Genomic DNA, 12,801 nt, shown 5'->3' with positions numbered 1-12,801 from the left:
TTGATGAATTTATGAAGTCAAATTGGCCTCGCTCGATTAAATTGGCCTAAGAAATTAATTTAAACATCTTTTATGCTTCAATGTTTAATTGAGCAATTTATGTCCATTAAAGATAATATCAAAATGGTAGTTCTTCACAATTGCCGCAAACTGAACTGGAAGTCTGGAAAACGCAATGGTTTAATGGGCGTTCCATTACTTGTTTTCAATTTATAAAAAATAGTTTACGGAAATTTAACGGTTAATTGCCCGGTAGTTATAGCCGGATATTAATCATGAAAACATTAAAAACTGCTTTTAATTTTGTTATTTATATTATTTAGACGCTCAGTGCAAACTTGCAGTGAATTCATATTCAGCTCCCCAATATTAAATGTACAACAAACCTATGGTTTACGTGGCGCGTTGCAAGTTATCGAAGAACAATTTTTTAGGGTTTTCGCTAAGGAACAAAGAGTAGGGTTTTCGCTTACTAATATCATTTATAGTTAATTATTAGGGCTCATCTCTAGGGTATCATTTCAGCATAGACAAGTTTTCTAGAAGTGTTAAGTAGAGTCAACAGTAATTTAACTCGTGAGTTAGAGAGTCCTTTGTTGAAATTCTTTGTAAATTTGTATCGTACGACATGCATCGTACGACGTGTTAAGTTTTTGACATTGTTTACATTATTGCAGTAGGTTTTTCCGTCCCGGGTCAATTTGCTGAAAGAAAGTCAAAATCACAGATGAAATTTAGAGCGGTTTTTGTTGAAGCATCATTGTGAGAGAGCGAGAAGAGTTGTGTGAAAAGTTTTTGTTAGAAGAGCAGATGTTTTTTTTTCGCTTGCGACTATTGCAAAGCAGTTTTATTTGTTTCGAAATTTTTCTGATGGAGTTGGTTTTCCCAGATATGATAACAAATACTTGTTCGCTCGGGACGATTTTGAGCATTTATCAAAATTGAATGATTTTTAATTGCTCTTGAACGCAGTTCATAGCAATTATTGTAAACGTGTGTGTCTTTTTTTATGCAAATTTTTCGCTTGACAGTTTTGCGCTTTTCTTCTAGAACATTCTTTGACTTCTCAAGTGACTTTTTCACGCTTTCGTTCTTCATTTTTGAGTGATCTCTATTGCTCTGAAGTAAAGCTAATATAAATTCGGTTGCAGAATACGTGAGTTATGTGATCTGTAGCGCAGTGGTTAGTAGGTGTGGCTGTGGATCGGGAGGGCTGTGGTTCGAATCCCGGCGGGGGAAAAGTTTTTTTGCACCCATAATTTGATCTAGACTACAGCCCCTGAATTAAATTGCCTCGCCTGTCGTTCAAGAGCAATTCTTCCGACATTTGTCGGTTTATGTTTTGTTTTGCCATTAGAGGCCTTTTATTGGTTTTTGTTTTCATTTTAAAATTCTAAGTCTATGAAAGGTTTCTTGATGACAGTGAGTTTTTGTCGCTGTTTTTGTTGAACTCAGTTTTATGCTGATTTCTCAATAAAATTGAATAAATTCTGTCGAGTTTGTTTATTTATTTTTGATGTTATTCCTAATATTGTTTTCTACTTCTCAAAACTAAAAGAGTGAAATTGAATGGGTTGATAGGCCAGTTATCGTTGAACAAAGTGTTTTAGTTATCCTTTTTGCCTCTTTTGCTTTTCTCTGTATCTTTTTATGTAGTCTCTTTGGTGTTCTGTTTATATCGCTGGTTGTGAATTACTGGTATTACTGCTTTTTAAAGGTTTTCATTTCTTTGTCAATCACGTAGTCAGTCAGTGATTGAACAGAATAAGTATCCCATTGTCTATTGAGTATAAAGAGTATGAGTTAGTAGTCGAAACGTGTGAATGTTTTTAAGTAAGTTTTGAATTTGATACCCTGTTCCTCATTTTATATTCTTGTATCAATTTTGAACCAATTTAATGATACAAACAGTAAAAAGCTTGTGGTTTTGTGGCGTGAATTTTTTTGCTCTAATTTCAAAGTTGAATACGAAAGCATTATTTGAACAAAATTTCGCTTTCTCGTGATAGTTATTTGTTCATCTAGGGCAATTTCACTGTAATTTTTTTTCTGTTTTGTTTTCTACTTGTTTTCTGAGCCCATTCCTACCCATTTCTAGGTCTAGTTATTCTGTTTAGTCAATAGAAAATCTTTGAATTGTAGGTCAGGGCTTGTCCTGCTTTTTTTAAATTATTTTTTGACGTTTTCGGGCAATGGAATTGATTTTTCGTTTTCCTAGCCAGGATAAACTGTCATCCTGCAATAGTCCGTGTGCCATATTTTGTGCTGCAGCTCTCTTATTGCTCTACTGGTCTCTAAAATTACGTTTTGTCACTGAAACTGCTGATGAGGCAGAAATTCTTGTTTTGAATTTCAATTTAGAGAGATTTGAGCCACTAACTCTTCTTTTGTCCCATTGCATTCCTTGAGGCCTGCGTGCCTCATCCGTAGGTTAAACTATCTATTTTCTAAGTTAAACTTTTTTTAAACAAATTTTTGTCCTTGAATTTTTGAAATGAAACGTTTCTGGTAGATAGTAGGTTTGTTTTCTGTAAGTTTTGGACCCAAGCTGATGATTTCGGTTCAGTAATATTGAAACTTGGTTAATAGCTTTTCATTTTTACAATTCTTTTGCGCTTCAAATTTTAAAGTATTTGTTGCAGTTTTGCATATTGTTAGATTTGCCCCTTTTCACAACGGATTCTGAAGACAATGATACGTGTGATGCTAAAAAATGGCAAATGTCGGAACGTAGCCAAATTTTAATTGTTCCTGTATTAGTAACCTAATTTCTGTGGGTTGTAATCAATTCGTTTTAAGGTTTTTTTCATTCTTTTATACAGTTCACCTTTTTGACTTATGACGTCTGTTGCAGGTTATTCACTGTTTTTTGTGGATGACGTCGATTTTCCGTCTTAAATTTTGCGCTAAGACTTATAAAAATTTTATTGGAGTAGCTCCGAATTGATAGCAAAATCAGTATTCAGTAGAAAATTAGTAAAATCTGTATCCCTGTTATTTATTTCCTGATTTGGCCATAGAATCTTTCTAAGCGTTGAGTGAAAACAAAGCAAAGTGAAATTTTTCTAGTCAACTTCTTCGTTTGCCAACTCTCGTTGTTTTACATCGTTTTAGCACTGTTTCCTGAAATGATAAACCATTTAATATTGTAACTCGGCGATGTTGTATTGTCAGTTTGTTATCATTTTCTTGTTGGTGTTCAGTTACAGTTATTGCCTCAAAATAGTTTTTGCCGTTAGATTTTGCTCTTTTCTGAATCGGTTTTCTGAAGCCGCTATTGGGTGGTGGACAATAGACAAAAGGATAATTATAAAAGTTCCCAAATTTTTGCGGGTTTTGGAGATTTCCTGCACCATGTCTGTTTTTGGGTTGTCAGAAGTTCGTATTTCTTCTGTTCAGGGGATGGTAATTTGAAATCACTTTAAAAATACGTAATCATTGTAATCGTTTGCAAGAAAACCTTTAAAAATTTGAGTTTTTGTAAATATAGCCCCAATAAATAGTTTTAACCGTTTTTAAAATAGGATTTTTCAAATTTCGATTTTCTTAATGACTTTGAACTCAAAAATGTCCAAAAAATGAGGGATACATTTTCCGAATTAGGAAATATTTCAGTTTAAGTTGCAAACTGTTTTCAGTTTTGAAAGAATGCTTTTCGTTGGTCCAAATGGCCAGCAAAAATATAGATATATCGACAAATGAAACAAATATCAACGAAAGTTTCTTATAAACGCATCAACAGGGGTTCTTTCTCGAGCAATCAATTCCGCGCTTTGCTATATTTGCGTCAGTAAACTTGAGCAAAATTCTTAAGCAATTTTTATTGCTTTTTCAATGATACGTTCGTACTGAACAATATCATTTGAGTTGTATGATTTATGGGTAAGTTTAAAATGGGTCAATTAAGCCCGTCTAGTTGTCCTCTCCTTATCTTTGAAAGAGAAATTAATTCTTTCTTTCTAATTTCTGCGTGACATTTTTAGCATTCCATTAATTAACGCTCCTTTTTTATAGTGGGAAAAGCGTACGATTATTCAAAGATGGGTGGATTTCTCATTTTTTCTTAAGGAACTTTTACATTTATGGTCACACACCTTTCTGTTATCACCCCTTGGCTGTTCTGTGACGTTTTATCAGGTAGAGGTAATATAGGGATTTCATTGCAATGTCACGAATCCCAGGCATTAGTGTCATGGCAACAGCAGGAAGCCTCCTGTAATCGAAAAGCGATCAAAAACCACGAGGCTTGAAGAAGTCAGTCACTAACCCCATTTCGTGAGAAAAACTTGTCTTCCCTTTGTCTCTTGATGCCAGTTAAGGACCGCCCAGACTTTTCAGATTGGAATGGGCGTTAAAGAGATCACTCAATTATGCGAAGTGATAGACAACGTCATCTACAGCTTAACATTAATTCGGAGATCGAGTTTTTAAAATTACTACAGTCTAGTCAGTCTGGTTGTTTATTTCCGAGAATGTGAGATCTGTTCACGCGCTGAGTATTATACAAATCCGACCTTAATAACCCAAGTTGAATTCTTATCCAGTTCAACATGTGCTTAGCATGTGCCCTGGTTTAGGTCTGGCTCTGGGGTCACTTCACTTTTGGGCTATCTTGGATTGAGAGAGGGAGAGAGGTGTTCCAGAAGTATGTTGCTGGGGGTGGCAAAGTTGGTTTACGATCCAATAAATTGCCTTGTTATGATAACAGCCTCAGTAAAATAGCCAACTTTGCACCCCCCTCATGAATTACTCCCAGCTGTGTTTACTGTTTGGTGTGTTTCTTGTTTCAAAAGCTTTATTTTGAAGGGAATGGAACAAAATGAAGAAAGTTGCGACATTGTTTTGAACAGTCGCTCAAATGTAGCCGTTGACTAAGAGAAGTTGTAACTTCACAGAAAGTGAACAACGTGACCGTGTTCTGTTTTGTTTAGTTGTTATCGAGGGAATTAGACGCTTTGAGATTTACTGGGAAAGAAGTTTAAACTTGTCTTCTCTGATTCAGACTTGTTAGATTAACGACCTAGAATGGGTTGCTCAAGTTTTGTGGGGTCCCCTCAAGGTTGTTTTGTTTGTGATTGAGTGATAAGTAGCGCTGCCCGTAATTGGATACGCTCCGTTACTTCCAAATTTCCTGGGATTTTTAATTCCCAAATGAGTACACAATTTAGACTGGAAAATTATAGTAAATATACAATGAAGATTGCGGTGCGGTGGGTAGTCGAAGTCCCCCCTACCTTAGAAATAACTAAGTTGTAAATAATCGTTGATTGCAGATGATTGCTAATTTAGACCGAATCTTCTTGAAAAGATTTAATTTACGCCTAACGCCTGTTTCTCTTCAGATATATCTTGACATTGTAAAATCTAATTCCAATTTATACTTGAATAGTCATATTCTGAATTTTTTAATTGCTCTCGAACGAAGTGGGAGAAACAGTTATCGTAGTATTGTTGGTCTTTTTATGCGCCTTTTTGTTCGGTCAATTTTTCTCGGCTCGATTTTTTTTGATCCGACCAACAAAAAAATTTGCAACAAAAGTAAGTCTATAATATTGATGTTTTCAGTGGCTGTTGAACAAAGTGTGCAATTATTTTAATCTTTTTTACCTGAGTGTATTTTTATAAAAAATTTATGCACATACCTACTGGAGCTGGCCTGTTTAATCCTCAGCTAGCTAAAACCATTACAAACCATTGCCTGTCGTTTGGGAGAAATTCCCCCGGCCGTAGTCGGGTGTTTTGTGTTGTTGTAAAATGATCAATATCTGGTTTTAACAATCTTAAGGATCATATTCTTCGCTAATATTGTTTTCAAGAAGAAAATATGTAACTTCGAGTTGATACCATAAGTTTGTTCTCTTCGGGTTTCTTATTTTAAATGATTCCAAGTTTGAGCATTTAGATCAACTGTAATTCAGTTAATGATTGAAGTTTCATCATCGTCTTTTAAATGTTCTGATTAGTTGCTCTCAAATGAAGTTCGTAGCAAATATATTCCTGTTCGTATTTGTTTTGTAAGGCGATTTTTCTAAATCCCCAGCTGGCTGCAACCGAAACCAACCGCTCGCCGGCTGTTTGAGAGCAATTCGAAAAATTCTAAAAGCATTTTTGAAAGATTTTTTGAATGTTTATTAATAGGCGCCCTCATCTTCTCAGCCGGCTATTATAGCGCTCCTAATTTTTTACAATTCAAAGAATTTGAATTGTATTGGGGCGCTGTCTTTTTTTGAAGATATGTTCACACATTTTCATGATTTTTGAAATCAAATTGGAGTGGTGCTTTTGGTCACGCCGAAACAGGAAGTGGAGCGAAAAAGCGAGTGGTTTTGCGGCGTGAAATTTTTTCGCGCTAAATTTAAAGCAGAGTGAGAAAACGGCGTTTGAACAAAAATTCGCTTTTTCGCTAGTGGTTTTTTGTTCACATGCGGCAATTTCACTTTGATTTTTACAGTTTTTTCAATTTTTTGGATCGGATTTTTTTCAAAATGGTTTTCCCAATCCATTCATAGTCCGTTCTTAGTTTAGTTTTCTGTTTAGTCAATGAGAATTCTTTGAATTGTACGTCAGAACTTGTCCTGCTATGTTTTTTTACTTCGTCGAACAAAAAAATGTTTCGCTTTACCTCATTTTGCCGCTTTTTCAACATTCTGCGTGAAATCTTTTTGACTTCTCTAGGCTAGTTTCTCTTCTCTCTCATTCTGCTAAAACTGATTTTGAACATCAGTTGCTTAGCAAAAAAATTCAAAATGAACAGAGTCAGTATAAAAAAAATTGAAGTCAGATCTAGAAACGGGATAAACCCATAATGCCCAATTTTAGATGCCCGCGATTTGAACGTTGTTCCTATAAGTCTTAGTTACCATCTCTAATGCTTATTGACATTGATAGTTGCCCCTGTAGCCTCTCTCTAATAAACAGAAGTATGTTCAGCTACGAAATGCCATCAAAAATAAATCGGACTTAAAAAATTTTGTTTGTACAAAAATCCTTTTTTTTCAATATCTTCTTTCAATTCCAATCATGCTTATTGGAATCAACGGCGGCTATTTTCCGGCAACCTGTCGGGTATGTTTGTAGTTGCTTCTGGTAACTGATGTATCAATAAAGCAAAGTAAAAAACGAAACCCATTCGTCGAGTTTTGATGATTGCATTTTCAAAAAACGTTTTTATTATAAAAGATGAAAAGTGTAGCACGTTTAAATGATGTTCGTGGCGAATAACTAATTAACATTTGGTTGCTCGCTAACGAAGTACGGTGATTCTTTTTAATAAGTTCTCGGTTTTTTGGTCTGACCTATTTGACTTTTCGTCCTGAGAAACAGGATAAAATGGTAACGCCCAATGGCGCTAAGCAATTGTGCTGTTCTGGTAGAGTTTTGTGTGCGGCTCACCGGAAATGCTAAGGAGGCGTCAATTCATGGGGCGGAGGTCATTTTGGCGAGATCTGGGCCCCTTACCGCACGTTTCTTGTGCCCTATCTTCCACCCCCCCCCCCCTTATGCAGTGACGCTATCCTCTGAAAGCTTTAGTTAGCGCCGACTAACAAAGCCAAACCCTAGCCTTTCAATTGCGTTCACTTCGTTCGAAATTAGACGGTTGCATTTCTGAATTTAGTATTGATAGTGTGTTATATTGGGATTGTTTTAGCAGAATGGTGGGATGCCAGGATTGGATCTGCCGACTCATGTGTCTGGATTGGCCAGTGGGGGCAGAGGTAGTTCTGCGAGTCAGGCACCTCCGAATATTGCAGGAGCTGCAGGTAATGCGCTTTCAAAATGACTGGAAAAAATAAGATTCGCAAATAATTAATCCTTTGTCAATACTTATTCATGTAGCTACTTCTATGCAACGAAATTTTGCAATCGCAAATCAACGAAATAAACAGCAGCTGAAAATTCTGGCACACAAAAGTTATGTGAAAAATTGTGTCAGCGAAGTGATCTCTTATTTGGTTTATATTTTGCTTTTTTGTCACAAGATCAGCAGCGCAGTTTGGATGTGATGTTCGTTTTAAATGTTCTAACGAAGTAGCTGGCATTTTTAACGATGAAAAAACTGCTTGCTGTGGCTGATTGTGAGCAATTCCAGAATCAACTTGAGGATTTTTATGACTTATCCATAACGGACCCTCATTTTCGTTTGATTTACCCCTTGTCATATTGCAATTATAAACATAGTCAACGGCGATTTATCTTTTACAATTGGTCTTAAATTTACTCCACAAAACATTGACATTGCACTAAACTGATTTGAGGATGAAATGTTTAATGGTTGCTAAGATTTTGCTAATTATGAATAGTGAGAGTAGTTATGAGCTGTTTCAGGGGGTGCTGGTGCTGCCACCTCCTTCGCGCCTTTTGGCTTTGGCACCAATATCAACGTGACGGTGGGTAGTGCAGAGGCGAACAAGCAGCCAGATGCAGAAATTCGCAAGTTCAGAAAGAAGTACAGACAGGAAATACTCACAGCTGCCATGTGGGGTGAGTTATTCCGCGGCTAAATGGAGTCACGACAAAATACCCAATTCTGAAATATTACCTATGTTTGCCCTCAAGGGTTTTTATTTATTCAAATAATTAAACTCTATTAATTGCTCAAAAATTTTTGCCCAGGGTTAAAAATGGATACCCTATGTGCCAAACCGAAGGTTAATCAATGTTTTACCCTGTAGTTTAAATGATGCAATTAAACTTAATAGCTCACATGCGAAACATTTATCATACCTGAACTGGAAAATTTAAATTCCGTCGCGGGATGCTGCAATGACCCGTAGCATGGAATTATCACAACAGAGTATGAGATCATAGTAAGCGTTGTTTTGGCAATGCATAATAGCCAGTGATTCATTAAAGTTTGCGAGACAATCATTATTTAGTTGGCTGTTTTTGTCTTGTGTAATTAGTAATGATTTAGATATAGTTGATTAAACTGAATCAGTGAGAGAAAAGGGGCTAATGGGACACTAAGGAGATATTTGCCGCATTATGTGATATATTTTCCAGAGAGTAATATCGGGGTTGATCTATATGATCGTAGCAAAAATGTTTACAATAGTTCTAGCCATTTATAATTTCAAGTCACTGCTGAATGGCTACCTACTGCAGGCTAGACAATGTCTAACTGCATCCGATTCTCACATTATTAGAACGCAAGTAAAGTGGTACGACTCAGTGACGTCCAGCATTAATTTTGTAGAAAAATGGCAGGTTTTGCATAAATCTGTTGTTCGTCTGAAAAATGAAACAATGTAAACTTACGAGCAGATATTGATAAATAATATCAACGCACTTTTGCTATTGTAAATTGAGAGTATGTTTCAGGGGTTAACCTGTTGATTGGGACTGAGACTGGCCTCTTTTTCCTGGACAGGAGTGGAGAAGGAAAAGGTTAGTTTGAGCCGAATTGTACTGTATCAATTTTTCCGCTGGAAAATTTTTCTAGTTTGAAAAGAACTTCCAATGAATTGCTCTCAAACGAAGTTTGTAGCAATTAGATTGGTCCTGTCAATCTTTTTTACGCAAATTTTCGTCTGACCCATTTGACTTTTCGTCCTAAAAAAGGGATAAACAGGTAGCGCCCAGCGGGCATTAAGTGCTTTTAGAGCCTTTAGCTCACTAGTCTCCGAGTATGCGGTTGACAGAAACTGTTTTGGAGACTTATTTTGTAAGCTCCCCCGTCACTCACCCCCCCCCCTAATCTATACCCCTGTACATAGCTCATGCCGTAAGGGACCCGTACAGCCAAAGACCACCCGCCGTTGCGCTCACCTCACGCGCCTTCAATTTAGCTAAAGCTAGTCTCACTAAAACGTAACTAGCTACTGACAAAGCCAACTGCTCGCCGATCGTTTGAGAGCAATTCGCCCGACGTTAGTCGGTTATGTTTATTACATCACCTGTGTAGCGAAACTACAGTAGCGATAACCCTGTGTTGCGATAACAGTACTAGAAAGAATAATTCTGAAAAATAATTGCAACAAGAGTACTCGTGCGAGCCTATGTTCCAACATAAGTCTTGAATCTGTTAAAAGTTTGTTTTTCTCTCAGAGTAAGGATTCTTTTCAATATGGAAAATTAATGTTTCTACAGGAATGATCAATCGCAAAAAGTTAGTGCTGAAACCAAAAATCTATCAGCTAAAACAGAAAGAAATTTTAGCTTTACGAAGCATTCAAAGCAGCTGTAAATAGAATATTAGAATACAGAATGTTCTCATTTCATGTATCCAATACTGGAGATTTTTTCGCCAATCGTTTTGATTGAGAAGCTACTGCAAAAATTTTTCAATTACGCATTTTTTAAGGATTAGAAATAATCAAAAATGAGATTTTTGTTAAATATTAGAAATAATCATCAATTCGAATTGTCAAATGTTTCTTTTTTTAACAAAAAATTTTCTTCGAGTATGCCATTTCGAGTATCCTAAAAGCGTCCAATTATGTATGGTTTCAATGAAGTGCAACTTCAAAGGATTTCAACAATATTTTTTTGTTTCGTGAAAAGTAAAGGAAAAAATTGAAGTTAAGCAAAAAAAATTTCTGCTTTCTCAAAAGGAAAATTTGAGAAAGCAGAAATTTTTTATCATGCTGTGGAATCCGAATTCTGTATGTTGTGATGTCCTGAAATGCATCAGCTTTGGAATCGGGTTTGATAGTATCGAATTGCATATAATTTAAGATTCCAGAAAAAAAAATCAAGGTAATGTTGAAAAGTACTAGTTCTCATTTTGTTAAAAAACTTCTGTTTCTTCTTGGTAATATCCCATAAAAGTTTAACTATTTTTCTTCTCTTTACATTAAAAGATATAGCTTTCAGGATAATTTTTTTGCAGAAGTAAGTTTGAAGCAATTATTGTAAGCATGTTAGTCTCTTGTTAATGAAAAATTTTCGCTTGACCGTTTTTGCAATATTGTTCTGGAAAGTTCTTTGACTTCTCAAGTGACTTTTTCACGCTTGATTTCTTCGTTTTTGAGTTATTAATAGCCGGGTCAGATTCTCAAAGGGCTATTATTTAGGTTCTCTCCTTTTTTTAAATTTCGCTTTGCCCTTTGATCACGGGTTTCGTTTTACACAAGCCACCACTTTCACGTTTGTCTTCTGACTTACCTCACTCACTGTTTCGAATGAATGGTTTTTAAGACCATTCAATCAATGAATTACGCAAGATAGTAAATACAGTCAGGGTCAAAAGAGCGAAATCAAAAGAGACGGGATAAACTGATGAAGCCGGGTCATTAAGTCATTGAGATTTAGGTTTTCAAAGCTCTTTAGAGTGTTTGCTAGCTGACATTGGTATTAAGCTGGTTAGCTTTTAGTTTAGAAGCTGAATTAAGTATAGTTTTAGAATCCAACTGAAGCTGCACGCCGAATTAGAACCTTTTTGACAGTGAAAGAAAAATAGAAGAAATTTGATCTATTTATCTTTTTTTTCTTTTTCTGTTTCAATCACGATGTGCATCAAGCGCTTCAACAGTGGTTATTTTCCAGCAATCTGCCGGCTATGTCCTTCTTTGTGCTCACTCCGAAGTAAAGTTTGTTGCTAAAGAAGCGGTTGTAAGAAATAGCCGAGTGATTAATGCTTTTATCGAGAACTCTGGAGGTCGGGGTTTGAAATCCCTCCATAGTTGGAACATTTTTGCACTCGAAAAATTATCTACCCTACAGCTTATTTATCTGGGTAATTAAATGACCTCGCCTGTCGTTTGAGTGCAGTTTATCTGAAGTTAATCGGTTTACGTTCATAGTTTCTCTCGACTGGAGAGTGAATCATTTATTGTCAGGTGTTGGTCTTAGTGCTAAATTTTTGCTTGACCGTTTCACTTTTCGAATGACTTTTCTGTCTTTGAGTTTTTTGTTTCGCGTGATCTGAATCTCTCTCTAGTTCTGAAATGTCAGCGGCTGAACTCAAGTGGCGGCAATTCACAGCTAAAAGTCGAATGTAAGTTGCGCCAAGATTTGTGTCGTTTTTTAACTTCAATTTCTATTTGCTTAGAGTGGTATATAATAGTCTCTTATGACGTTATTTGAAGCCCCATGACGTCGTAACCGCTATGACATGATTTTAGACCCCAAGCAAATCATTTTTTGTTTCTCAAGTGTTTCTCAATCTTTCTGTTGTTCTAGACTTTAAAATCGTATGTGGGTTCAATTATTAATAGCCGCCCTCATCTTCTCAGCCGGCTATTATAGCGCTCCTATTTTTTTTTTTACTTCGTCGAATAAAAAAATGTTTCGCTTTACCTCATTTTGCCGCCTTTTCAACATTTTGCGTGAAATCTTTTTGACTTCTCTAGGCTAGTTTCTCTCTTCTCTCATTCTGCTAAAAGTGAATTTGAACATCAGTTGCTCAGCACAGCAATTCAAAATGAACACGGTCAGTATAAAAAATTGAAGTCAGAAGTAGAAACGGGATAAACCCATAAAGCCCAATTTTAGATGCCCGCTATTTGAACGTCGTTCCTATAAGTCTTAGTTACCATCTCTAATGCTTATTGGTATTGATAGTAGCCCCTGTAGCCTCTCTCTAAGAAACAGAAGTATGTTCAGCTACGAAATGCCATCAAAAATAAATCGGACTTAAAAAATTTTGTTTGTACAAAAATCCTTTTTTTTCAATATCTTCTTTCAATCCCAATCATGCTTATTGGAATCAACGGCGGCTATTTTCCGGCAATCTGCCGGGTATGTTAATATTTTTAATTTGAATTGATTCCATAACTATCTATTCCGCATGGAATTTAAATTTTGCGTTGTTGCAGAGATTTGTTGAAATTTAACGTTTACTACTTCTCAAGCAAGTGT

General features: G+C 36.1%; 1 protein-coding gene across 1 annotated transcript in view; it reads left to right on the top strand.

Annotated features, from left to right (window-relative positions):
- Positions 1–12,801, top strand: part of LOC142335849 (misshapen-like kinase 1) — a 124,029-nt gene that overhangs the window by 63,763 nt on the left and 47,465 nt on the right. The window contains exons 22-24 of the mRNA XM_075384177.1: positions 7,649–7,760; positions 8,326–8,481; positions 9,322–9,387. Of these exons, the coding sequence (XP_075240292.1) occupies positions 7,649–7,760; positions 8,326–8,481; positions 9,322–9,387 (334 nt within the window). The remainder of the gene's footprint in view (positions 1–7,648; positions 7,761–8,325; positions 8,482–9,321; positions 9,388–12,801) is intronic.

The sequence above is a fragment of the Convolutriloba macropyga genome, chromosome 3 (genome assembly GCF_964194025.1).
Source record: "Convolutriloba macropyga chromosome 3, txConMacr16.3, whole genome shotgun sequence".
Taxonomy (NCBI): domain Eukaryota; kingdom Metazoa; phylum Xenacoelomorpha; order Acoela; family Convolutidae; genus Convolutriloba; species Convolutriloba macropyga.
Note: the sequence above shows the minus strand (reverse complement) of the source record. Positions and strands in the feature narration are given on the sequence as shown.